This window comes from Numida meleagris, chromosome 7 (genome assembly GCF_002078875.1).
Source record: "Numida meleagris isolate 19003 breed g44 Domestic line chromosome 7, NumMel1.0, whole genome shotgun sequence".
NCBI classification, from domain to species: domain Eukaryota; kingdom Metazoa; phylum Chordata; class Aves; order Galliformes; family Numididae; genus Numida; species Numida meleagris.
In genome coordinates this window covers 16,207,917-16,233,517 of record NC_034415.1, presented here as the reverse complement: position 1 = coordinate 16,233,517, position 25,601 = coordinate 16,207,917, and the positions used below count along the sequence as shown (strand labels likewise).

General features: G+C 39.6%; 1 protein-coding gene across 5 annotated transcripts in view; it reads right to left on the bottom strand.

Moving 5' to 3' along the window:
- The window catches only part of COL24A1 (collagen type XXIV alpha 1 chain), a 122,066-nt gene that overhangs the window by 3,346 nt on the left and 93,119 nt on the right, over nucleotides 1–25,601 (bottom strand). For 2 of the 5 annotated variants that reach the window (XM_021405130.1, XM_021405131.1), the window contains exons 41-58: nucleotides 25,380–25,433; nucleotides 24,028–24,084; nucleotides 22,398–22,451; nucleotides 21,441–21,494; nucleotides 21,282–21,335; nucleotides 18,661–18,714; nucleotides 16,970–17,077; nucleotides 14,468–14,575; nucleotides 13,395–13,502; nucleotides 13,256–13,309; nucleotides 12,901–12,963; nucleotides 11,667–11,720; nucleotides 9,646–9,681; nucleotides 4,183–4,218; nucleotides 4,041–4,067; nucleotides 3,015–3,080; nucleotides 1,524–1,692; nucleotides 735–844 (exon numbers count right to left, since the gene is read on the bottom strand). In XM_021405130.1, coding sequence (XP_021260805.1) covers nucleotides 735–844; nucleotides 1,524–1,692; nucleotides 3,015–3,080; nucleotides 4,041–4,067; nucleotides 4,183–4,218; nucleotides 9,646–9,681; nucleotides 11,667–11,720; nucleotides 12,901–12,963; nucleotides 13,256–13,309; nucleotides 13,395–13,502; nucleotides 14,468–14,575; nucleotides 16,970–17,077; nucleotides 18,661–18,714; nucleotides 21,282–21,335; nucleotides 21,441–21,494; nucleotides 22,398–22,451; nucleotides 24,028–24,084; nucleotides 25,380–25,433 — 1,266 coding nt within the window. The remainder of the gene's footprint in view (nucleotides 1–734; nucleotides 845–1,523; nucleotides 1,693–3,014; nucleotides 3,081–4,040; nucleotides 4,068–4,182; nucleotides 4,219–9,645; nucleotides 9,682–11,666; nucleotides 11,721–12,900; nucleotides 12,964–13,255; nucleotides 13,310–13,394; nucleotides 13,503–14,467; nucleotides 14,576–16,969; nucleotides 17,078–18,660; nucleotides 18,715–21,281; nucleotides 21,336–21,440; nucleotides 21,495–22,397; nucleotides 22,452–24,027; nucleotides 24,085–25,379; nucleotides 25,434–25,601) is intronic. The other 3 variants (XM_021405133.1, XM_021405132.1, XM_021405134.1) reach the window with 3 other exon arrangements.

Genomic DNA, 25,601 nt, shown 5'->3' with positions numbered 1-25,601 from the left:
CCCAAGTGCAGCACCCTGCACTTGGCCTTGTTGAACCTCATTAGGTTCTCATGGGCCCACTTGTCCAGCCTGTCCAGGTCCCTCTGGATGGCTTCCCTTCCTTCCAGTGTATCGACTGCACCGCTCAGCTTGGTGTCATCTGCAAATTTGCTTAGGGTGCACTCGATTCCATCGTCTATGTCATTGATAAAGACATTGAAGAGCACTGGTCTCAGGACTGAGCCTTGGCGGACACCACTCATGAGCGGCCTCCACCCTGACACAGAACCATTTATCACAACCCTTTGGCTGCGACCAGCCAACCAGTTCTTAACCCACCAAACAGTCCACCCTTCAAATCCATACCTCTCCAATTTAGAGAGAAGGATGTGATGAGGGACCCTGTCAAAGGCTTTGGAGAAGTCCAGGTAGATGAACGTAGCTTAGAAGCATTTCAGGCTTACTTCTACATCTTGTTTAGAAAGGTATAAAGCAAAATGAAAGAATTCCATGAGCATGGAAGATGAGTAAATAGAGAAAGTGACACTCACAGAAACATATATTGTCTATAGATGTTCTGTAACTTCCTGAACAGAGCATATAAAGTGTCCTTCCCAAAGGTGCACATAACACTCCTCAGTCTCCCCACCCCCCTATTCCCCTGAAATCTGACATCTTCTCTTGAGGTCAGTAAATAAGCAGCCATATATTCAAAGCTCTGGCACAAACAGACTCCCTCAGGACGCTGCACGTACCTTTGTCACAGACGGTGGCGTTAAACATGTCTGACCGCCTGCAGTGAAGTTACAGAAAACTTCAATGGCATCAGAAGGACAGCCAATATTGGGGTCAATCCAGTACTTTCCTATCAGTGTAGAATCCCAGAGAGAAAATGAAACCAAAATACAATTGTTACTAAACAATTTGCTAAAATATTCATAATTCTTGGCAAGTATTAAACTTGTTATTACGATAGCTTCACTGGGAAATGGATGAAAGGGAACATGGAAGTCTTCCATAATTCTATTAACAATGGATGCTGAACAAATCTGTTAACTGCTCAGAAAGTAAATTATGTCACAGTACTGACATCACACATTTAAATAATTATTTTAGTTTGAACCATTGATTTGAGACCTGCTAAAATATCAGCTGCTGCCTGTTTATCTGACTGTGGTGGTCTGTGGTACACAATTTTCTCATTAGCAATCTAGAATCTGATCCACACCAAATTCATTTCTGGTTCACTATAAATATTTGGGAAACTTTTGATCACAAAATGGGATTCAGTTTCAAAATTTCTGGCCATTTCTTTACTTCTATATATTATTTCTGATATCTATATCATACTAGGTAGCTACATACTTTAAAATCCAGAAATTTTATCATACATAAAGATAAAATAAGGATAGCTGTGACAAACTGCAACATAATCTAATAAAAAAAAAAATCTATACACCAGAATGTGGACATAGGAAATATCACTTGGAAGAGACACTTCAAAGCCGCGCCGCGCTGAAGCTTTGATGAAAGCAGACACTTACCATCGGACACTTTGCGCTCACAGCTAAGCAAGTCCCTGCAGATACGTGCTGGGTTATCCCGTGTGCCAAGGGGGTTCTTGATGCTGTGCAGTAAATTGCTAAGGTAGTGCAGTGTTTTGTATATCTCTGTACTGTGATCTAGTAAAGTTACTTCGGTATTCTGGTATCTCTGCCAGGGGCCATTAGTAAATGCGTTACCACAGAGAAGACAGACAACAGCAGTACATGCCGTAAACATCCAGTGGCCATTGAAAAGCCAGACAGAAGCATTTATCAGCCACATAAAACAGGGTGAGAATAACATAACCCAATAAACAAATTAGTGCGTTTCATTAAAATTACCAGAGCCAGTGAAGTTACAGACAGTTTAAGGTCATGCAAATATATCAGTATGACACGTTGAGAGAAATACGGATATGGGAGAAAAAGAAAAAAAGAAAAAATTAGTGCACTTTTACAGAAAATGTAGCAGTTTCAGATTTTGAGTAGTGAAATCTATTCTTAGACTTAATCTAGAGAATATATGCAAATATGTTTGACTTCACACATGTAAGGAGTTTTCTTGCCATCAATGAGACCATACACTTGCATACAGTTTAGTATGTGTGTCAGTACTTTTTGGATCAGGGTCTAAATGTCACTGTTATCTGTAGCTGAACAGTTATGGTCCCCTATTTGTGACAGCTGATATATTTCAGTCTCTGTTAATCATGATAAAAAGGTAGAAATGCTGCTGTTTCCTTAATTTCATTTACATGGTATCTTACATATCTTTGCATATTTAACTATATTTTTCAGTAATTACTTGCAGTCTGTGATTTGTTTTAAATTAAATTTTTCCAAAGAAGCCCTGTTCTGTCCTCAAATACTGTCTGTACAAGGGCTGCTCCAAAAGTAATGCCTCCTATTTTATTATGTTGGCCCATGACACCATAGGGCAGATGTTGGTGGTACGGCAGTAGAGGTTGAACCTTCCTACCAATATCCCATTACATGTTGTTTCTGTGAGACAGATGGCAGCAGAGGGGCTGTCTGACAGAATGGGGTCTGACATGGAAGTGTGGATGAAGCAAACGTGTGTCACTGTATTCCTCCACGTGGAAAAAATGGCACCCACTGACATTCATCGCCACTTACTGAACATTTAAGGAGACCAAACAGTGGATGTCAGCACCATAAGGCAGTGAGTGGTGTGTTTCAGCAATGGCAACAGCAATGTGAAAGACAAGCCATGTTCTGGACAGCCATACACAGCTGTTGCACCACAAAACGAAGAGTGAAATCAGCTCATCCATGCAAATCAACTAACGGTGGTGACCGTGTTAAAAAATAATGTTAAGTAGCTGAAAATTTTCTCTGTCAAATAGTATCACTGTGCTCTTTGTATCTGTTCTAGTTTCCATGGAAATAAATAGGAGGCATTACTTCTGGAGCGACCTACATATAATTGCATATCCTGTATGACAAGGTAAATACAGTGTAATACATTACCTCCATCTGCAATGCAGCATTTGATGCAATCAAAGCCTGAACAGCAGCATTGATGTCCACTAGTTTCTGAAAACAGAAAACGTATTTTAGAACATAAAAAATGAACAGAAATATTCTAAGTTGCAGGACATAAATTTTTGAGTACTGTAGGAACATAAAGATGATCATAATTTTGCCATTTTAGAAAATAATTCACAGGCAATACTTACTTTTCAATAGAATTTGCCCTTCCATCCCCAAAGAAAACAAGCCTACACCCATGATAAAGCATTATTTGACTTATTTCATTAGCATCCCCACCCCCATTTGAATGATTATATTCCTGGAAGCTGGAAAAAAAAAAAGCTACTATTATATTTACAGATCAACACCTGAATTTAATCCCTCCCAGCCATTTAATTTATACAGTTGAGAAAACCAATCTGCACAATGAGAAAAGGTGACATGCCTTTCAAGATTAGCATATAAGAAATGTTTGATCTAGTTAAATGGGTGCAGTTTATGCCATATTCTCTCATCTGATTTTTGTGGCAAAAAGGCTGCAGGACTTCTGTCGAATGAAAACATCACTCCTGCTGAGAAGTCTTTGTCTAGCAAAGCTGCCACAGTTGCAGGTTGTCAGCCAAGGAAGGAAAAGGAAAACTGAGATGAAAAGGTTTGACTGGAGCATAACTGAGCTCTGAAAATATCTGGTGATCTGTAACTGCAGAGTCTGTGTTGCTACGGATTGAAGTCATTTTCACAATGCATAAAAGAAAAATGAAATACCAAGACTGACCTAGATGCAGCTTCTGGATTAGGAAGCCATTTCCTCATGTATCTTCATTCTCTACACTTTGTGAGATGTGCAGAGCAGACACAGTTTATTTATTTTTACAGTTTATTTATTTTTAACAAACTAAGGAACCCACAGAAACAATCAGGTCTTGTGGTTGGCCCTAGTTCTCAGATTATGTACACCATCGCAGATTTAGGAAACTTCGAATGTTGAGGCTATATTATAGTCAGGTTAGTTACAGTACTTACTCTTGGACCTGGTGGTCCAGGTGGCCCCTAGAAAATGGGAGAAACCATATCTTAGATCCTTCACACATTTATATGAAGCAATCACAATGCAAAAACAGAGGCTTTTTTTTTTTATTATTATTTTTTTTTTTTACGCACTTACAGGTGCCCCTGGCTGGCCCTGGGGTCCCTGGGGTCCCTGGAAGAAATGGAGATAAAATGCAACAGTTACAGCTGAACATCTCTGCTTCTGTAATTATATATTTTTAAAATCCCCAAATGCCACAATACATACAGTGAAATCAAGAGGTTTGTGGTACAGGCCTTGGTAAAATTGTAATTGTTAATATTATGGAAGTACCATGCTCTGCGAACGTGGAATACTCCTAAGTATTGCTGGCTTGGCTAGTTACTAAAACTTGTTTATCCAATTACATATGATAGAAAAGTCATTCTTACTCAAAGTATGAATACATAACATATCATACAACACGCCAGCATTATGTGCATGTTGCTGATACAAATACTATAGTGGACAAATGATTATAAAAGTGCTGTAAAAACGTTATAGGTGGTCAAAAAGAACTGACTGATTTGCTTGACTCCACAAACATCTACCGGGCATTTGTCAGCTCCATTTACCAGCAGTGCCACTTTTCAGCTAGAATGTATTATTTTATGTATATTTTATGATACATATTTTATATGTATCATTGTTTAACAGAGATATTGCAGGCTTCCTCCATATTAACAACATTATATCCATGCTCCCGACCTTAAGGACCATCAGGAGGAGGAGGAAAAGGAGGAAAGTAGGAAAACTGCTTGGCCCTAGCTTATATTGCCTTTGGTTCATAGTCTTAAATCTGAGCTTTAGTTTTGCCTTAGGGTTGGATACAGACCCTTCCAAAGACAGTCTCCGTCATCTGAATGAGCCTTCCTATTCACACTGAGATAGAATGATACTTGTACCACTGTTAAATTCCCTTCTTCAGTACCTATATACTGAAGGCCTCTAGGAGCTGCTGTAACATAAACAAAAGCAAGAACAGAGACAAGGAAAAGAGTAGGTGGCAGTGGCTTAATACAAGCGGAAGAGAAGAATGAAAGGCACAGACCAGATCTGTATTATGCATGAGTAAAACCATTTAACCTATCTGAGTTTATTTAAGCAAAGCACTCCTTAGCTACTGCTGTGTGTACCAATTATTCAAGCACAATGAGCTGTTCCAGCAAAAGCACTCATATGCCACCAGAGTCATGCCAGAATTAAGTTTCTGCCATGGTAATGCAGCAAATACTGTGAGGCTTGTCTAGACAAAGAGGTATCAACTTGTAAACCACTTAACATAGCAATAGGAAGTATTCCTGCTGTGAGATTTCACAACAAGATCTGTGTGAGAGTCACTGCAAGCTACAACAGCTGACCATGGGCTGCAGCTGGCCCACCAGAAAAAGGCTCAGAAAAGAACGGATTCCATCTTATATTGATTTATGCGTATTTAAATAAAGAGGACCTCAAAGCAAATGGCAGTAATTTATTAAGGCTCCAAATTTACTGAGACAAAACCAGCTTCATTTCTTACTATCTCTACAAGTGCTCATAAGGTAGAGCACATGGCAGCCACCTGGGAGTGCATCAGATAGGATTATGATGACCTCTGCAGCTGCACAAGGTGACGAGTACCTGCACATCACCTGCCCTGGTCATGCCAGAGGGGTTCAGGTGCTGAACTGGGGCCGTCTCGTTATTCTCAGCACTAGATCTATACCAACAAGAGGCTGAACCCTGTGCTTTACACATGCTGTGTGAGAATTGAAACAAGCTGTTCCTGGGGACTTAGAGGTATGGTGTTCCGACACGTAAGAAAGACAACATTCATGGCATAATTTAATGACTAAAAGTCTATTTTTTAACTGATGCATCCTGACCCTGTTTATGTTTTATCCACTTGTAAATGTAGAAGGGACTCTTAAGGCATTTTGTGTTTACTGATATTTTATAGTGGCATTAATGATTAGTTTTGGAAAATGGACTTCAAAGGATGAGTCATGTTAGCATATGCAGTAGTACAGAAAACAGTGCAGGTGCTGTGGCAATTACCTTGCCTTCTCTGTTTACTCTGATTTTGATTACTGCACAGCTTGAAATTTCCTTTGAAATCCTATTACTATGAAAGAGGCATAAAATATTATTATCGTTACTCATTATTACAAAACGGATGGGAGATGAGTTTTCAGAGATGATATTGACTTCACTGTTTTGTGGTAAACCCTGGCTGATAGAAACAAACTGGATGTCACAGAGCTGACCTCCACATTTAATCAATCAGATCAGCAGCTCAGGTGCTGTTGGACTGCTGTGGGATACCTTCAATGCCATCTGGATGCACTGCTGCCCTGTATGGTCATGCTTGGTGAAGTACGTTTGGTATAAAATGAAAGTGTGAAAGAGAACCTTGACAAATTTGACAGTGTGAGGATGTACTTGTTTATCTTGGTTCTGGACTGGATTATGCAAACAACAGGTCAAGCAAGGCACAAAGTCTTCAACAGTTCATCCCTAAGTAACCACTGCTCTCTGATGAATAGATGCCTTTCTTCTCTGGGTGTTGAGATTTAGAAATTCCAGGGAATTTTCCAGATGACTGAATACTTCAGTTAATATTCTATATTCTCGGCATATGTCACAATTTTAAGACTTCAAAACATCTGGGACTAGGACAGATGAAAATTATAGTGGTTTCTGACACAGAACAGAATATTTAAAAAACCCTAACTGCACTATTCCAATGATTTTAAGGGATCTTGCAAAAGAGGAATGGGATTTGTCTTGACTCACTGTATCCTTGCCAATAAAACCAATCTGGGAAAAAAAGATAAAAACTGAATGCTATTTGTTAACTGCAGTAAACTTCTTTTAAATTAAATATTAAATTTCCTGAACGCATTAAAACTTCAAAGGCCTATATCAATTACTTTTAAAAGCCTGTAGAAGGTAGCCAAACCATACAGAGCATGTTGAAATCCTGTAAAGGCGTTACAAATGTTCTTTCTTTCTTTCTGTTACAGAGCAGCAGAATAAGGTTATATTACACTTTTTATGGATTAAGCTAATTGCAGAGTGCTTCATTGGAATGTACAGGATTACCTTTACAAATCCACTTAATTCACCCTTTGATCATTCTAGAATTTAAGCGAGAAGATTTCAGTGTAATTCCAGTATACTGAGTATAATTCCAGTTGATAACAAAAGCAGGTAATAGAGCTGTTAATTTTAGTGTGCTCTTTAATTCTTTAACCACCCTGTATGCCAGTACAGAAGTTCAAAGGGCAAAACACCAGCCTTCTTCTAACAGTGATTTCACATGCATTGATAGACACGTTTAACTCTGAAAACATGACCAACCCCAGCGATGTCCATGTTTTACATGCCTTCAGAAACTTTCAAAGAAACAAAGTAAAATATTGATTTAAAATCAATAGAAATGATTTAAAAAAGAAAAATAGGCAGCCCAAAATTGTAAGCTTTCCATGACTGCTTTTGCCATTCTGATGTTATTTCACTACATCTCAGAACAGGTAAACCATAACAGCAACATAATACTCTGATATACCATATAGCGTAGTAGCTGTTACTAATGATAGTAAATCTAAGATAAATGATTGTAATAGAAAATTACAGATTCTACTTTATCATATTTTACCTTTTTTTTTTTTTTTTTTTTTAAAACCTTAGGATAGTCAAGCACTGGAACACTTGTCCCAAACGATTATCCAGTCTCCATTCCTGGAGGTTTTCAAGCCCAACTGAATATAACTCTGAGCAATGCAGCGTGATTGCGAAGCCGATTCTACTTTAAACAGAAGTTTGGACATGAAATGCCTTATGATCCAAACAACCTGGATTATCCTATGACTCTACATTATAACCTACTATGTATTACTAATGACGTGCTGTGAAATTTAAAAAACAAAACAAACCCACCTCAAACTAGGTAAGTTAAATCACACTTTCAGAAATGTCAGAATTCGAAAACAATATTCTAAAAAGCTTTCCATGACTTTCTAAATATTTTAAGGACAGCAATATGATTATTTTATTATTTTGAATTGGAAATTAATTTTCATTTTATTCCAAGAACCCTCTGTTTCTGAATACCAATTTTTCTCTAGAAATAGTGTACAGCACCTGAACTTTTCACTAAACAAGGAGGTATCATTTTATATTCTATGTTTTTCGAGGATAAAAAAAAAACACATTTATTTCTAGTAATGAATGCTATTCCTGACATACTAAAAATTTTTAACTAAAATCTTACAGAAAAGCTGAAATCTCCGTGATTCAACCATGAATGCCAATATCAATTTTTAAGGTACAAAAGCAAGCTCAGAATATGCAGTTGGATGCAAATTATTTTATCTTCTTCATATATGAAAACAGATGGAAATATACCCTTATCTTGGCTACATATTGTAAAACTACACAAAATGGCAGCAGTTAAAATTAAACATCCTTCTTCTGAAAAAATCTTAAGAGATGAATTAATGATTTAGGCAATAATTTCTTTAGAAGCAGCACCAATATTGGAAAATGTTTCTTTTTCACTGCTTTTTGCATGAGCATGTGCCCACATTTCTGTTACAGACATTCTTTAAATAAAAGATGAGAAACTGTTAAGATGGTTAATAGTAAGAATTGAGAGCCTAGTTTCCTCTTCCTCTGAGATAGGAATTGTCGCATTATGATCAATGAGGAAAGCTCCTTGAGACAAGTACATAAAGCTTCATTCTAAACCTTAATTCTTTGAGTTTTTATTATTCAATTTTCAAAAATTTAATAATGCAGCTATGTTGGAACTGTGCATAGGTAGGTGCTAAAACCAAAATCCAGTAAAATGAGAAACTAAATGACCTTTGTGAGGTGGGATGAACAGCAGGATAAGAGTAACAGGAACAAGACTGTGTTGGCCAGTTACAGGAACAGGAAGCAGTTGTCACATAAATTAATGCCGTAGGTATCAACTAAAACTGCATTCACATTTGCTGTAAATAAGATAAATTGACACTGGCTTTCCACGTAGCCATTACTAGCTGGATGCTTTATGAACTCTAACACAATTTTTAAATAAAACCAAATGCTTATTAGTAGACAAAAACTAATGTACTCTTCTTACTGAAGAATGAGAGCACAACTTCATTAGGTATCAGCACTGCCTGCTGTAACCACAGCCAGCACATGGTGCATGGACACCAACCTCCAGCTCCTGGCTTCTACTGAGCTTCTCCCTCTCCAGACAAGAGCATGCAGGCATGAACATGGTGCTGTATGCACACCCTGCTGTGAGGCACTGGAGTGCAGACAACAAACATGACAGAGGATTTTGCTTTTAGATCTAAACCATAACAGATGTGGGGTATGTGTCTGCTATATGACCAGGAGCCATACTGTTTGACACAGGAGCCTATGTGCACAAGGAGAGGTCATGCTTTTGACTTGCAGTCCCAGCCTTCGGGGCAGAGCTTTGTCCAGCACAACAGGGCCGTCCAGCTGGCACTCAGAATCACAGAGAATCACTTTTCTCACAGCCAAGCAAATGAAAGCACAGAAGTGGTTTCAGCTTACCATTTCACCCCTTGTGCCCTTTTCACCTCTCGGTCCCTGCAAGAAAGAGAAGCTGTTAAGCCAGCGCGCTTTCTAGCTTCTAGGACTTCTGCAAATCAACGCATGTGAGAGGCGTACAGCTCCCACGTAACGTCCACCTGCGGAAGTATTTACAGCTCTGGGGCTTTAATTTTTCTGCATTATTAGAAAAATAAATTGTTTGAAAACACCTTGTAATTCCTATATTTGAAAAGCTGATTGTTTTCTTCAGATTGCAGATATGTTTTTTTCTCAGGAATTTTAACCGTCAGTGTTCTCCCTCTCAATCAGATGTACTTCCTCTTCAATCTAATCCATCATAGTGGGAGAGAAGTGTTTCACCATCTTATGAATTGGGAGCCAAACCTGGTACACTCTGCTACTGAAGAAATCCATTGGTTACATTTCCATTTTTATTAGTTCTTCTCTCGCAGCCAGATTACATACTGTTTTTCTGTCTCCATGGCATTTTTAGCTAGTTTTTCACTTACACTGTGTTATATTCAACATGAAGTCTTTTAAAGCCTTTGTACAGGTATACAGAACTATTTTCCTCCTGCATGGCAGTGAAATGACTGCAGGAAGACTTAAAGTGTTGCTTTTTCCCCAACAAGTGGAAAGAAAAGTCTCATTATCAGAGGAATAATCCCTTTCCCTTTTATTTTTCACTTTTAAATATTCATATATATTAATTTTATCATGGAATTGCAGAATAGTAGGGGCTGGAAGGGACCTCAAGAGATCATCTAGTCCAACCTCCTACTAAAGCAGATTCCCTTCAGCAGGTTGCATGGGAAAACATCCAGGTGGGTTTTGAGAAGGAGAATCCACAGCCTCTCCATGCAGCCTGTTCCAGCACTCCACCACCCTCAAAATAAAGAAGTTTTTCTTCATGTTTGTATGGAACTTCCTGTGTTCCAGTTTGTGCCCATTGCCCTTTGTCCTGTCACTGGGCACCGTTGAAAAGAGCCTGGGCACATCCACTTGACACTCAACCTTTACACACTTATAAGCATCAATAAGATCTCCTCTCAGTCTTCTCCAGTATGAACAGCCCCAGCTCCCTCAGCCTTTCCCTGTAAAGGAGACACTCCAAACCCCTCATAATCTTTGTGGCTCTCTGCTGGACTCTCTGAAAGTTCCCTGTCTTTCTTTAACTGAGGAGTCCAGAAACAGACACAGTAATCCAGATGTGACCTCACCAGGGCAAAGGAGACAGGGAGGATCACCTCTCTCAATCTGCTGGCCATGCTCTTTTTATTGCACCCCAGGATACCACTGACCTTCTTGGCCATAGGGTTTCACTGCTGGCTCACGGCCATCCTGTTGTTCACCAAGACACTCAAGTCCTTCTCCACAGAGCTCCTTTCCAACAGGAATATTATATATACCTGTTATTTTGAGGATTATTATTTCAACTTTTAGACATTCTCACTGCCTCTATGTTCTATTGATCAGGAATTCGGAGGTATAAAAAAAACCTTCTCTATGTATCTTCCATGGGTGGGATGGGTGCCTTGGGAATGGCAGGCAGGTGGTCTCATAGAATGCTACTCTGTCCCTCGCACAGGGAGAGTGAGACAGGATAGAAACGGGGTGGGAGCAGAGCTCCCCCACTTTAGGGAACTTAGGGAGTACTGAGGGCCATCTGAAACGCCAAGAAGATTTTTCTAGACGTGCTGCAGACTTAAGTCTGAGTAAGGACATCCAGGTGACAGTTAATGTGCTGTCGTACACCTTGATTTGCTCACTGCTGCTGTAGTCATGTCTTCTGTATGCAATACTTCAGCAGAATGCCATTGCAATGATTTTTTTCATCATCTTTGTATCAGATGCTGAAATCACATATACATTAACTTGCCAGCATGGTAGTAGTACAAAGATGGTCCTGCTAGTTGCTATTTGCAGATAGCAAAATAAGATGTTGGCCAGCTGTAAAACAGATTATTAAAAATGAAGGTAGGTGGAATAACCAAGCTATGCAAAAGAAAAGGGAAACTTACAGGCCTGCCAGTTGGGCCTGTAATACCTTCTTGACCAACAGGACCAATATATCCCTGTAAACAAGCAAAGGAATTTATTAGTCGAATGAGTTTTCAAAACAAAGAAAATCCTCATGACACGTCCTACTTTCAAGTTGCTCAGTGGTGGTAAATATCCAAAAGATCTTGGCAATATTCTTGTTCTGAATAGTGAATGCTCTTTGCTACATAATCAATAAGGTAATTATTTTAATAATTAGTTATGCTAGGAAAGCCCACACACATTGATTTATGTGAGAGTTGATGCGCTAAAAATTGTGGAAACTTAAGTACTCTGACCACCAAAGATCACTTATTTATTGAGCTGCAATCACTATTATCTTGAGTCATATTACTGCCCACAAGTACTCTTGTAAGGCTGCTGTTAAATATTGCTAAAATGTTAAACCGTTCTGTTTCATTTAGAGTGAAAAGCTCATTTCCAGTGTTTATGTTGCATAGGAATGTTTAGAAAAAGAAAACAGCTATTAGAACAGGCTGCTAAAGCCTTTGCTTTGCATCTGGTTAACTAAACTGTGTAAGTTCTGTGATGTCAGTGGTAGCAGTGAGAGAAAAGCATTTTCCAGTACGACTTCTTGTGCTGCAAACTTCCCCCCACTTGATGCAGTAAGATGGATGCACATTCTCAGATATTACAAAATGCCTCCATATTTTTGGTAAGAAAGTAGAATATCATGAAGAAGGTGTCATGCAGAATGAGCTAATGCAGACTACTAACCTTATGGAAGAAGAAAGGAAATATATTTCAAAAAGACTACTTATTAATTCTCAATGCCTAAGTACTAGTCTCTCTTATTGTAGGCAAAGTTTGACCCTTTTTTGCTTCACTGCTGGACAGAGTTATACAATCAGCATTGTTGAGTAAGAAGAAAGAAAGGTAAAGAAATGAAGTGATAAAGAGACTTGTGTAGATCAAGTTGTACTAGGAGAGTGTAACTGTCAGCAGAGCCTGTTTTTTTCCTAAAAACTGGGAGCCCAGCTCTGCTTGTGTATCTGCATCCACATTGTAACCAGACCAGTGCAGCAGAAAAAGCAAAGGGCTTCTAGTGGAAGCACAGTCTGAGAGAGAAAGGTTTGGCTAGACGGTTCTGGTCTTTTAATAATAAAAAAAAATAATAAAGGGTTCCCTCAGTTGAAAATGTGTGAGACCCTGCAAGCCATCCTGACAATCTCCTTTATGGAGTGAAACACTTACAATTTGCCCTGTTGGACCTTTTGGGCCCAGAATTCCAACTAAGCCAACATCTCCCACAGGACCCTGAAAATACAAAGGAAAAGTTTAGTCAAACATAAACACCAGCTATCAGCTTGTTTTAAACTCTTGTAAGCAGTGAAAGATAATTTCTAAGAGCTGTAACAGTGAAAATACCAAGCTCGCTGACCCAGAACATTCATATTTGGACATGGAGTACACAGCTCTGGCTACAGTGTTCCAACAAGTTCAGACACACTCTGAACAAATTATTGTTAAAGCTGATTAAATCTGTGCTTCCCTAATATTTTCACTCTGTAAATGGCTTGAGATCTAACAGAAAAGAACAAACACATACTTTTGGACCTGGGAATCCTTGAAACCCCATCAAACCTTGATCTCCACCTTCTCCCTGTAATAGAAGCAGGCATCCTCACTTATTCCACACTGGTAACTCCTGGAATAGTTGTTTTGCCTCAACAGCTGTGATTACGTACAGTCTGTCCTTTGGCTCCAGCCTCTCCCGCTGGCCCCTGGTCACCTTGTGATCCTGGATGGCCTCTTTTACCTCGTTTTCCTGGATGACCCTGAAGTCCTTCTGCACCCTGTGAATAGGAAGAAAATACATCTTAATACATACAATTCAGGCCATTTCCAGTATGGTACTTCCCTGTGAAAGTGCTCAAGTGCACAAAATGAAACATAGAACAGGAAGATTAGGAGTAAATTTTAAAAAACAATCCTTTTAGCATGGTGTAATATAGCTGTGGAACTCCTTGCTGTTAGACTAAAATTTCACATCAGTTTACACAGAAAGTGGGCAAGTTCACGCTAGAGAAAATTTTCCGAGGACAATTAAATGCATAGAAATCATGTCTAGCTCAGGAGATCACCAATCTGCAAATAATTTGGGTAGGGAACATACAACTTTCATGACTGCTTTGTGCTTACACTCTTTCTTTGGTGATTTCTTTTAGCTCTAACAAATACTTTTGGCCTGACTCAGTATGTTTCCTCTTCATACTTACTTTGCAAAACCTGGTAACCCTTTTCCCTTTATTCCCTGCCTTTTTCAGATCGCAAGCTTTTCTGAGCAGGAACTATCTCTTTACAGATTGTCATGTAGACCAAGCAGTATAAACTGGACTGGAACCATTGGCAATAAACACTACTAACAGTGAATACAGCTTTTACAAAACATCTTTATGAAAAGATAACAAAGAGTATTTCCCTCCCCAGTTTTCAATTAACTTCAGGTTTTAAAAACTGCTTACTGTGAATCACACAGAACACAGCAAATCATCATTTTAAATGAAAAATCCAACTTTAAATGGTGAAAATTATTTGTAATGTTTCCTTTCTTTGCTTTTTAAACCATTGAAATGAGTCTATTATCAACAGAAGCTGAGGAGGCCAGCACAATCCGTAGTCACGCCCCTCAAATAAATTCTGCTGTCAGTTGCTTGTATGATTAACAGTAGCATGATGGTTCCCCACTCACTGCATGCATTAAGACTACCGAGCAGTATCAGTAGCACTGCATTTAAACAACAAGATCTACTGTGCATACCTTTAGCCCAGGTGCTCCCATGGGGCCTGGCGTGCCTGGCAATCCCTTCGGACCTCGAGCTCCAGGATAACCTGCCAGACCTGCTAAGCCTGGATTTCCTTTGTTACCCTTAATAAATTGAAAATAATTACTATAAGCAGAAAAGTCAAGCATATGTTTTCACCGTACGCTAAAGCAGGCATGGAACATACAATTAGCTAAAGCTACTTAATGCTTTCTATATACATATATGGACACACTGATAGTGCTCCAAAACATCCAGAAAGAATGATCAGCAGTATTATCTGGATTTCTGTTGATTCTTCAAAAAGCAAAAATCCGTCATACTTAGCAACATAGCATCATGTACTTTCACTGTTGGATAGACTGAAGACTCTGAGAAGTCAAATAATTGCAACATAACAAATCACTGACTGTTGAGCAAAACAAATGTGAAGCACTCCTTAGCCCACTGCAATGGGCAAACTTTACTTTCCTAGCCAGAATATCAGAGAATAACAGCGATTGGAAGGGACCTCTGGATATCATCTTGTCCAGCCTCCTGCTAAGGCAGGTCCTGTAGAATAGGTTGCACAGGAAAGCATGAGTAAACAGCCTGCTGTGATATGAGCACTTGGTATAAAAAGCAACCCTGAGCTTGCCACCAATCTGTATCGCATCCAAACCAGAACAGGCAAATTTGTCCAAGTTTCAGAAAGTGCAAGCAGTTGACAGAAGATGGATTATTGTGGAGACAGTAAATGTACAACTTTTATTTTCCCAAGTATATCACCATTACAAAGGAAAATCACTGAATGATGGAGGGTGATGGAGGCTCAGGCTGGTGCCCAAATACATGCAGCCATGGACTGTCAGGTTACTGGCACAGGGGTTCTGATGTCAGCAAGAGATGTCTGTGACCTTGCTGACCCTCATGTGTAAATTTGGGTGCTGGCAGAGGCCAGCATGGACTCGTGCTTGGACTCCGGTTGAGCACAGCTGTGAGATTTGCAGCATTGAACGAGGACTTCCTTGGGTTGTGCCATGGGGCTGCCAGCAGCAGTTCTTGGTGCCCATCCCACAGCACCGCTAGAGTTTTCCCAGCCCTGCCTGGCTCAGACAGCTGGGGCCCCGCAGGGTGCACTAGCAGTAGCAGAGGTGAGCAGTTCAGGGACACAGCCCTGGGAAAGCTGGTGTGGAGCTAAGGCCAGGAGGGTTTGCTGCTGAGGGAATAGGGCATCGCTACTGCCTGTCCCAAGGACAGAGAGTGACCTCAGCCTCTTTCTTTTGCAGTTTGTGACACCTTCTGTCCACTGAAGTGCCAGTGAGTGGAGTAGCTTCCCAGTCTCACTCTCCCATGCGCACTGCACAGCTTGGGGCCATGGAGGTGCCATCAGAATGGACCTGTCCTGTCTGTTGGCAAAGTTGGGATGATGTCGCCTATGTGACCCCCTGTCTCCACCAACTTTGCTACAGCTGTGCGTTCTGGTGGGCCAAGAAGAAGCCGAGATGTGGCGTAGGCAGGCAGAAAATCAGGACCATCCAATACTCCATGCAGTCAGATGGTGATTACCTTGAGCGTTCAGTCCTGCAGCTCACAGCACGCTCAGGTTATGGCCTGCAGGGTGAGCAGGAGACCCTGTGCTCCTGCCTCCAGAGCACAGCTTCCCACCCAAGGTCTGGGCTGCCTTTTTTGAAGAGCATCCAGAAGACCTCGAACCCCTGCTCCAGTGGCTTCAAGAAGAGATCGAGAGGATCTGTGCCAGCGGGTGGTGGGAGGTGTTCACAGGACAGTGCACCATCATAGGCTTCCTTTGTATGCATGGACTCAACCAGGTGGCCTTATTACGGAAGCTGCAGTCAGTCCTCAAGGTCCACATGGTGCCCTTTGTGAGGAGGTTCATCACCACTGTCACAGCCATGCACAGCCCAGAGCTCCGCCAACAGCAGGACAGCCAGGATGCCTGTACTGCAGGAGGGCAAGAGGAAAGCCCCGCAGCCACCCTCAGCCCCACCACCTGCCATCAGAGTCCTCCTGCCTCCAGCCCAGGCTACTCTCTAAGCCCTGCAGGCTCCAGCGCTGACGAGTTCCCTGGTGGCCTTCATGGAGGTCCTGGGTGCCCCACCACTGCCATTGTGCCCACAGAGGAGGAGTCGAAGCAGGCAGAAGCAGCAGGCCCCTCCACCCAGGGCAGGGACCGCCCACCTGGGGGGCCCAGGTGCCCCCTGAAGAGGAAGGCCCTCAGCAGCCCCCTGGACTTGTCCCCGCCATGCAAGAGCCAACCCCAGTGGCGTCACTAGGCGGGCACCCACTGCCAGGCAGAGCATGGCTCAGGGGGCTGGGAGGCCAACATCTCTCTCTCAGTCTGCTTCTGATAGAAAATAAAAACTTTAAAAACAAACAAAGAAAAAGAATTGGTCTGATTTCCAAGGTGCCAACATAACTTTTGTTTAAACACCCCAACCTCAGAAAATCCTTAATGCAGAATGACGAAAAGAGGGGCAATGCAGAAAGCAACTTACCTTAGGGCCGGGTTTTCCCAACAGCCCAGGTTTGCCAGGGTTCCCAGGGATGCCCTCTGGTCCAGGGTAGCCCACTGCTCCTTTCTGCCCTGCTGGTCCCTGTGTTCCCTTGAAATAAATTCAACCCAAATATAACAGTCGGCACTTCTCACATTAACAGAGATAGATTTCAGTCACAGTATTTCCTAAATCCTACAGTGACAAAGGTGAATACTCACAGAGTGAATGTTAGTTAGCATGTATAGTTTAAAATGCTATTGGCTTAACCTTAGGCTTCCTAGGCTGTGGGATCTGAGGAAATTCAGACAAAACCATGGGGCTGACCCATCTCCAAACAAAGTGTGGAAGGTGACTGAGAGTGCTGAATCTTAAGCTGAGGCAAGAAAACCTGCTAAAGTCATCTGGGTATCTCTGTAAACAAAACTAACCACACCTCTTTATTTTACTAGAAATTTAATACCATGTTTGCAAATTTATGGTGTTCAAATCTGTACACCTTAAAAAAAACACAAAAACATCTAATTAGACAAGTTTGTGCTAACTTGCTATACTTGCACTGAAAAACCTCATGTTACATTCACCAGAAGAACAACAGTTTTTTCTTTACAATCATTTCCTTTTAGACTGACACATATGATCTCACAGAGCTTGGAGTTCTGCAGTTTTCTCTGTACGAATGTACTTCTCAGAAACGTAAAGCATGCCAACTAGACCACGGCTCATTATAAAAAGTATATTTAACAGCTGTCTTACAGAATATGTGTGCCATCTTAATCTCATTTCTAACTGTTGAGGAATCTCACACTTGGGATGTGCTGCAAGACTTCTGCTTTACTGTCTTTTCTTTGCTTCTCCATTTTTCCTGCATTTCCCTTTTCTCCTACATCTGCAGAGTGATGCCCTCTCTGCAGTCCTCCAGAGGGAAGAGCCAAATATTTACAAAGGACACACAGTCTGCCTGCTTTCAAAAGGCTATTCTTCCACTCTGTCCAGAAGGCACAAGCTCTGCAAAGCAGCTGCATTTCTCTGGTTACTGACAATGTTTCGATGTGAGGTAGTAAAATATATTTACAAGATGGTCTTGTGTGGTATTATTTATTAGGGGACCAAAATAGCCATGATGCATTTTGTTCTCAGTTATGTTTACAGAACACCTACTACTTCCTGCTTTCTTTTCCCTCGTGGAGAAAGGGATGCGAGTGAGCTTCTTTACAATTACTCAAGAAAGAGCATTAAAAATTTCAGCTCGGGGCAAGTGAAAGAATAAAACCTCCAGAGATCCATCATGGATGGACGGATAAAACCTTCCGTAGGCCACAGCTGTTGAAGGAGCTGATGGGAGCCAGGAGTACACAGTAATACAGCTCTACACAATGTAACATGATAACTTGGATGTGGGCTATGAGCCACATGAACAAATCATCTAATTAAGTAACTGTTCAAGTGGGATGAACCTTGTTATAATAGCTGCACTTCACTCCCATGTGCTAAGTAACTGAGTCTAAATCAGTATGATTTAATACAGTCTCAAAAATTATTCTTACTTTCACAGGGGCTCCTTTACACTTCCTGGAAAATGAGAAACAGAAGGCTTTCTAGTACCACTGCCATGAGTCAGTTTTGTTTTTATTAATAATTGCTTTCCTTCATTTATAACCAGAAGATCAGAAGGCCAGAACTGTGTTACTTACAGGAATTCCAGGTTTGCCTGCCTGACCGGTTGCTCCTTTCTTCCCTGTGGGTCCCTAGAAGTAACAGATACTTGTGAGCTGACAAGCGTTAAAAACCCAATCCTCCAAGAAGATTTGAGGATTTCCTCTCTGGTACAAATGTTCACATTGCCTGGCTTTGAGATGGAGATAGCAGAACATTTCTCAATAACTTAACACATTTCCCACCAGAAAACCACACCAGCACAGGAGACTATGCTCTCACAGTACTTTCAGTACCTTTCAACAATGGAAATCATTAAAAACCGGCAACGTTGATGCACTGAATGTATGCGAAAAAGAGTACTAGAAAAGAGTAGCATCACAAATAGGAACACTATTTTTATCTAAAATGTAGACAGAAGACAAAACCTACCTAAAATCACACTTTTTTGGCTTGATCTAGGAATCACTAGTTTGAGACAACTGAATGATACTGATAGGAGATCCAGCAACCAAGTACCAATGCAGAAAAATCTCGGATTGGGTCAAAAGGATTTGAGAATTCTGTTTACAGCACATTCTTCATTGAATGTAAATATCTAAAACTTGTCACAAAATTTAGGAAGTACTCATTAATTACAACACATGCATGAATTTTATCTTAACTCTCAAAGATACAACCACTCAGACAACACAGACAACAATAAGTCAATTGAGTAGAAAAGAGCTCCCAAGTTTTTTTTTGATGTCATTTTTAACAGTGCTCTTAAAACAAAAGCGGTACTGTTACTATGCTTCAATATTACATAACATGCAGTAAAGTGAAAAAAATTAACATCCTAATTATATCTTTAAAAATAATTAATGTAAAAATGATTTAATCAGCAAAATTATGTTCTATTCTTTAACGTCTTTTAATTAATAAAGGCATACATAACATGCACCAATCAGAATAGGAACTTGTATATTCAAGTAACTTTATACTGTTTCAAAATTTTGGAATACAAAGAAAGTAAATCCAGATGATTCAGCACTGAATTGTATGGGATTGGCTTTTTTAAACTTTTGGTTTGCTCTAGGTTGGGTACTGGTTGCCTATTTGTAAAAGGCAGTTTTAATCTGAAAGGTATTTGCAGCCCAAAGAAAATGTTCCCTAAGGGAAAGGCAGAGGAATGACTGATTTTATCCTGTGCTGTGTGTAGTTTCTTAAAGGCAATATATCTTGGCACACGGTTAGTGTACATGCTGATAGTGCTTTTACATCACATTTCCTTTTTGTTGCTCCCCACTACCCATCTGCTACAGATTCTTGTATTCACCTAGAACTTTTTGAAACATTAACAATTGTCTATGGAACTTCTCAGACAAAACATCTCATTTAAGTTACAAAATGAATTTGTACTGTAATTGCTTTGTATTATATATAAAATACTTTGAACGCACTGCCACGATGAACTATTATTTCTGAAGGAAAAAGACTTGGTGTTTTATCTTTATCTGGACTTGCTCTGCCTCTGTGACTCTTTAGCGAATTCCTTATTTCTGAGTGACAATTCAGCACAATGCAGTACCAAGAGGCTTTATTTACAAATCAGACCAGTAAAATCCTGGGTGTTTTCCAAACCATGTCACAAGAGACTCCATTTAAGGGTATAACTGAATATCACTGAAATATTTCCAAAAGATTCTCTCATAATGCTTTACTTTACCCAAAAAGAAAAGCTACTTATCTATCAAATAAAACATATCTAATAATATTATTATACAGTTTTTCCATTGTATATTTTTATTGCCCCTGCAGGTATGAAAAAGCAAGTCAAATACTGAATTTCAGCCTTCTATAACAGGAAAAAATATGAACTGTTTCCATGCTGCTGTCAGTCATTTACAAAACTTTCCTACGAGCTTACTATTTGGAAAAAATAGCCCAATGGTTTCAAAAGAGAATGCAAGAATGAAAATTGATTATTTTCAGAGAAAGGCAAGATGCCACTAATGGATACTGCCATATCAATGCCAAGACACAATGCAAGCATCTTAAAACAATCAAACTGTGCTTGCAAGAGAGAGAACACAGTGTGATCCCTGTGCAGGTGGCTACTGCCAGATGTAGACACAGCCACAAGACCTGCTGGAGCTTCAGTGAGCACCAGGGACAGCACTGTTCCCACTTCAGACTGTGTCACACATATTGCTGAGCCCCTGATGAACAGGCTCTTATGGACTTGGATCAGTGTGAAAAGAACATTTAGTTAAGTAATTAGCAATACTCGGCCTAAACATACGAAACAGCTTGCACCAACATTTTTTACAACAGACTGCAACAAATCTGTTTAGAGCATCAATCAAACGACAGTGGTAGAAAATGATGCAAAGTTAATCAGGGTTCAACTCCAGAGTGCTGGTTAAAGTTGCTGAAGACATAATAGGATGTACAACATGAGAACAGGTGATGGAGAGCCCTAGCCTTCTTGTGACACTAGAACATAAAGACAAATATTATGTCATCTTTAAGAATATCCATCAGAAATCATGCTTTACTCTTAAAAGAAGTTCTATGTATCAAACACCTATATTTTTTTTTTCCCCAAGGACAGTGAGTGAACAAGAAAAACAAATTCCATTTAAGCACACCTTTTATTTACTGTTTTTCTACTTACTTCTGAACCTCTTTCTCCTTTTGGTCCCTGCTCTCCCAATTCACCTGGCTCTCCCTTTGGAAGGAACACATATTAAACAGGTAAATAACATTATTTGAACACAAATTAAAATGTAATTTCAACAACCAATAGAGAAACCTCACTTCTTGAAACACTTACTGGAGGCCCCTGTTGTCCAGTTGGTCCTCTAAGCCCTGGAAGACCTATGTGACCCTGGGAAGCAGAAAATATATTACAATATAAATAAATCAGAGTATCACACTCAGTAAGCTACAGATCTGCTTCTAAAGTCCATCTTGGGAGGTGCTGAGTGGACCCAGCTTGACTGATTTCACTTGCATAAAGTATGCTTAGCTCTCCCTAGACCTTAGGGGGCTTTTCTTCTTTAAACTCTCTATTTCAGACTCACTCAAGAGGAATATTTATGTCTGTATTTTAAACATTTCTGCACTTTCATGAGCATAGGCTGTATTTGGTTCTTTGATTTATTACTATGTCTATCTTCACTGTCTGTGTAACTTAAACAGGATATTCCGTGTCAAGAACTGTTTTGTATTTCAACAGAGAAGCAGAATTACTATCCATTTGTGCTTGCTGAAAGATTGCATACAATTAATGAATAATTATTAGAATTAGAGAATAATTTAGGTTGGAAAGGATCTCATTTAGAGCAACTAAGCTTAAGAAGGGCCATCAGGCTGTCTAGAACCATTGCCTAGTTGGGTTTAAAGTACCTCCAAGGATGGAGATACTTTTTAAAGTGTTTTATTGTGTTCAAATGGAACATTTCATGTGTCTCAATTAGTGTCCTTTGCCTGTCACTGCACACTACTGAGATGAGTTTGACATCTTCATCCTCATTCCCTCCCATTAGATATTTATACGCGCTAAGATTTCCTGCCCAAGTTTTCTTTTCTCCAGGCTTAAGAGTCTTTGTTCTGCCAGCTTATCCTCGTATGAAAGATGCTCCAATCTGTACTAAGAACACATCAGTGTAGTGAGGCACCAGCACATGCATCTTTGTACATGTGAAAGATGATACTTTTGCTTCATGAGTCTACATGTATGCACAAGTCATGTTCATATGGAAAGTATTAAAAAGCAAGGAGGTATTACCTTGTAGCCCTCATCACCAGGTTCTCCTCTATCTCCACGTTCCCCAGTGGGCCCCTGTAGAGGAAAAAAAAAAAAAAAAAGAGCACAATGCAGCAGCTGAACTGAAATACTGCAGCACTGAAGAAAAATCTGACCAACCAGACTGAATGGAGGATTCAAAATATTACATTTAGCTTGTCTAAAGGAATAAACATAATTTTTTTTTCTAAACAAAATATATTGCAGTTAGACAGGAAGCACTATCTAAAATATTTTCAAACTGAAGAAGTTAAAAGATAGATCTCGTATGGGCAAAAATGAAATAAGAACATTAAGCTCACCAGAAATTCTGTTTCCATAAGACAGCACATGGTAAGTGGGGTTGTTTTTTACAGTGGCTTGCTACACACAGAACCTGCTTTAATTCTGAAGTTCATCCTAACAAGGAGGCAAATCTCAATCCCTCAGGCCACTTCTCAGAAATGAGAGCACCAGCAGAGGGAATGGTATTATTTCTTGACTGATAGTTCTTACTGCTGCATTCTGACATATTACTGCCCCTACTTTAGGGAAAGCCCCTTACTCCAATCCCACAAAAGAAATGGGATTTTCCCCAAAATTTTAACTCTTGTTGCAGCAAATTTACCAAATTTCATTCAAAGGGAAAAATGACAGAATAAGGAATCATGTCCACAGAAAGAAAGATTAGCCAAGACTTTGATATCCAGCACTCATCAGCTGAAATAAGGACAGCCTTTTCTATCTGTCTGAAGTAAAAGCACATAATGAAAATTTGGTGAGGCATAGCTAACTGCAGTGTATCAGAAATGAACAGACTGGCCAGATCCACCAAGAGGTACTGTTATGCAACTGCTTTTATACTCTCCAAGGTTTCTGCATGTTTGTGGCAAGTATCTTTAGAGGAATCTGCAAAGTGAAAAGACCTTGCTTGCAATGCTTGAGCACTCAACTGAGCTACAAGAGAATCAACTGAAGTCTCCTCTCACACATTTCCAAAATTAAGCTAAAAACATGGCTCAGGCTGTCGTTAGTTACACTTCTAGTTCCTGCACTTTGGGTAGTGAGGTACAAATATAGAGGCTAATCTGGAGAGAAGTAGGCCGTAAGTATTGCTTCTGGCACAAAGCTTTTAATAAGATTTTGAGATTGCATTTAGTTTTTGGACATGCTCCTAGTTACTGCGAAGAGATACCTCGCATACAAACTTTGTAAACCAAAGGTTACAAAATGCAGCTATTTCTCTAAGTCAGTTAAAGTAGCTTTGTAGTGATAATGAAGTAAGTCAAAACATGATTAGTAAAGCAATTACTAAAGTAATTAGTAAATTAGTAAAGCAATTAGGTATAATTCAGTATAAGTACAGAGGATAAAAATTATGTTTCAAAATGCACTGATCTAAACACAGACTGATGACACCGGTGTATTTCAACAGAAGGCACATACTCTCAAGCAGGAAAGAACACATGGCTCCATCTTTCAGAGTGAGTTTATCATTTGAAAGACCATCACTACAGTTTTGCACAAGGAGGGTACTGACTCCTTAGAAAGTGATAAGAAGTTTCAGAAAGAGCTCACATTGTCTCTTGTCTTGAGGAACTAATATAATTGTTTTTGAGAAACAAAGACCTACTGGTTCACCTATGGGCCCAGGTGGTCCAAGTACTGTATTGTCTTCGCCTGGGTAACCCTAAAATAAAGGTAAACATTAAAAACATATGCTTGTAAGTTCAACATTGTCTGTAATGTACTACTACATTTGAACATGTAAGCATCAGAAAGCATACTGTATAGATGCTACTAGTGAATACGATTCTTTTGGTTTTAGGACAGTAGAAGTGATTACGCTGTTTCAACAGGCACCATCTTCTTAAGAAGCAAATATAGGACTAAAAAAACCTAAGTATTTGCTCTGCTCTTAAAAGCAGCTATTAAAAGAGTATTTGAACATTGCCCATGTTCTTAGGAATGGAGGAACAGCTTATTTGACAAGAGTAATAAAAAGAGAATTTCTTCAACTGTCTTAAGAAATGTACTTAACTCAGACAAATAAGTGCCCAGAAAACTCCGACAATCAGACTGAACAGGATCATTCTATTTTTTATTTTAAATATGAATTGATCATCATCTACAGCAATAGACAAAACACTTATGTATTGCAACATATTTAATACTGAGACACACATTTTCAATATGATTATAGGTGTCAGAAAGTGCACTGAACTGCATTTTCAGAAGTGTCAGAACAAGCTAAATTTCTAGCTCCCAGTAGTTTTGTTTTTAGATACTGTTTCTGAAAATCTTCTCAGAATCCTCAGTAATTGCCTATTAGTAGTACTCATTGCAAAACTGGCCCTAACATAAGGTCATTTTTGTCTGTGTGGTACACATCTAAACTAATCTTTATGAAGAGAATCCCCGTACCTCCCTGGGGCCACAGGGGCTTCACTTGGCATGCAAACTTGTTTGCAGGTTTTGGGGCTTAAAAGAACAGTGAATTTAACACTAAAACAAAACAAAAACAAAAAACAAAAAAAAAAAAAAACCAAAAAAAACTGGGGCAATTTCCTGCCCTTAACTTTTTACATTAAGCATCATAATTGGACTTTCAGCAAAATCCATGAGAGTACTCACAGGCATAAGGTTAAGCGAATGCTTCACAGCTCCCACACTGATTATTCCTACCAGCAGTGCTTACTGAGAGCAGTGGTGCTATCTGATACAAGCAAATGCTTTTTTATTTTTTTTTTAAAACAACGGATACCTTGCTTTTTGAAACCTGAAATATTTCAACAATAATTCAGAACTCTGCCACTGAATGATCTGTTTGATCTGTTTCCCCACTTCGTAATTCTTTGCATATTCTCTGACAATACTGAATAAATGGTGGATTTTGCTGCATGCTGTGGAAAGCGGTGAGTATGCAGTAATATTTCCTCTTTTGTAGTTATCCAAACCATAAGAAAGAATAATCCATCTTCATACCTTTTCTCCTTTGGGTCCTGGGGGCCCTGAAGGCCCTGCAGGACCTTGGTGACCCTTAAGAATGAAAGAAAACAAGAATTAGTTCCAACGCAAATAATTAAATAATTAATTCCAAACTTTCATTTAGCTACTTGTTGCCATTATTTTTAGCTGCTTGCTAATAATGCTACATAGTGATGAGGGACAAAATTAATGGGCACTGGCAGAAAATTTATTGTGCAC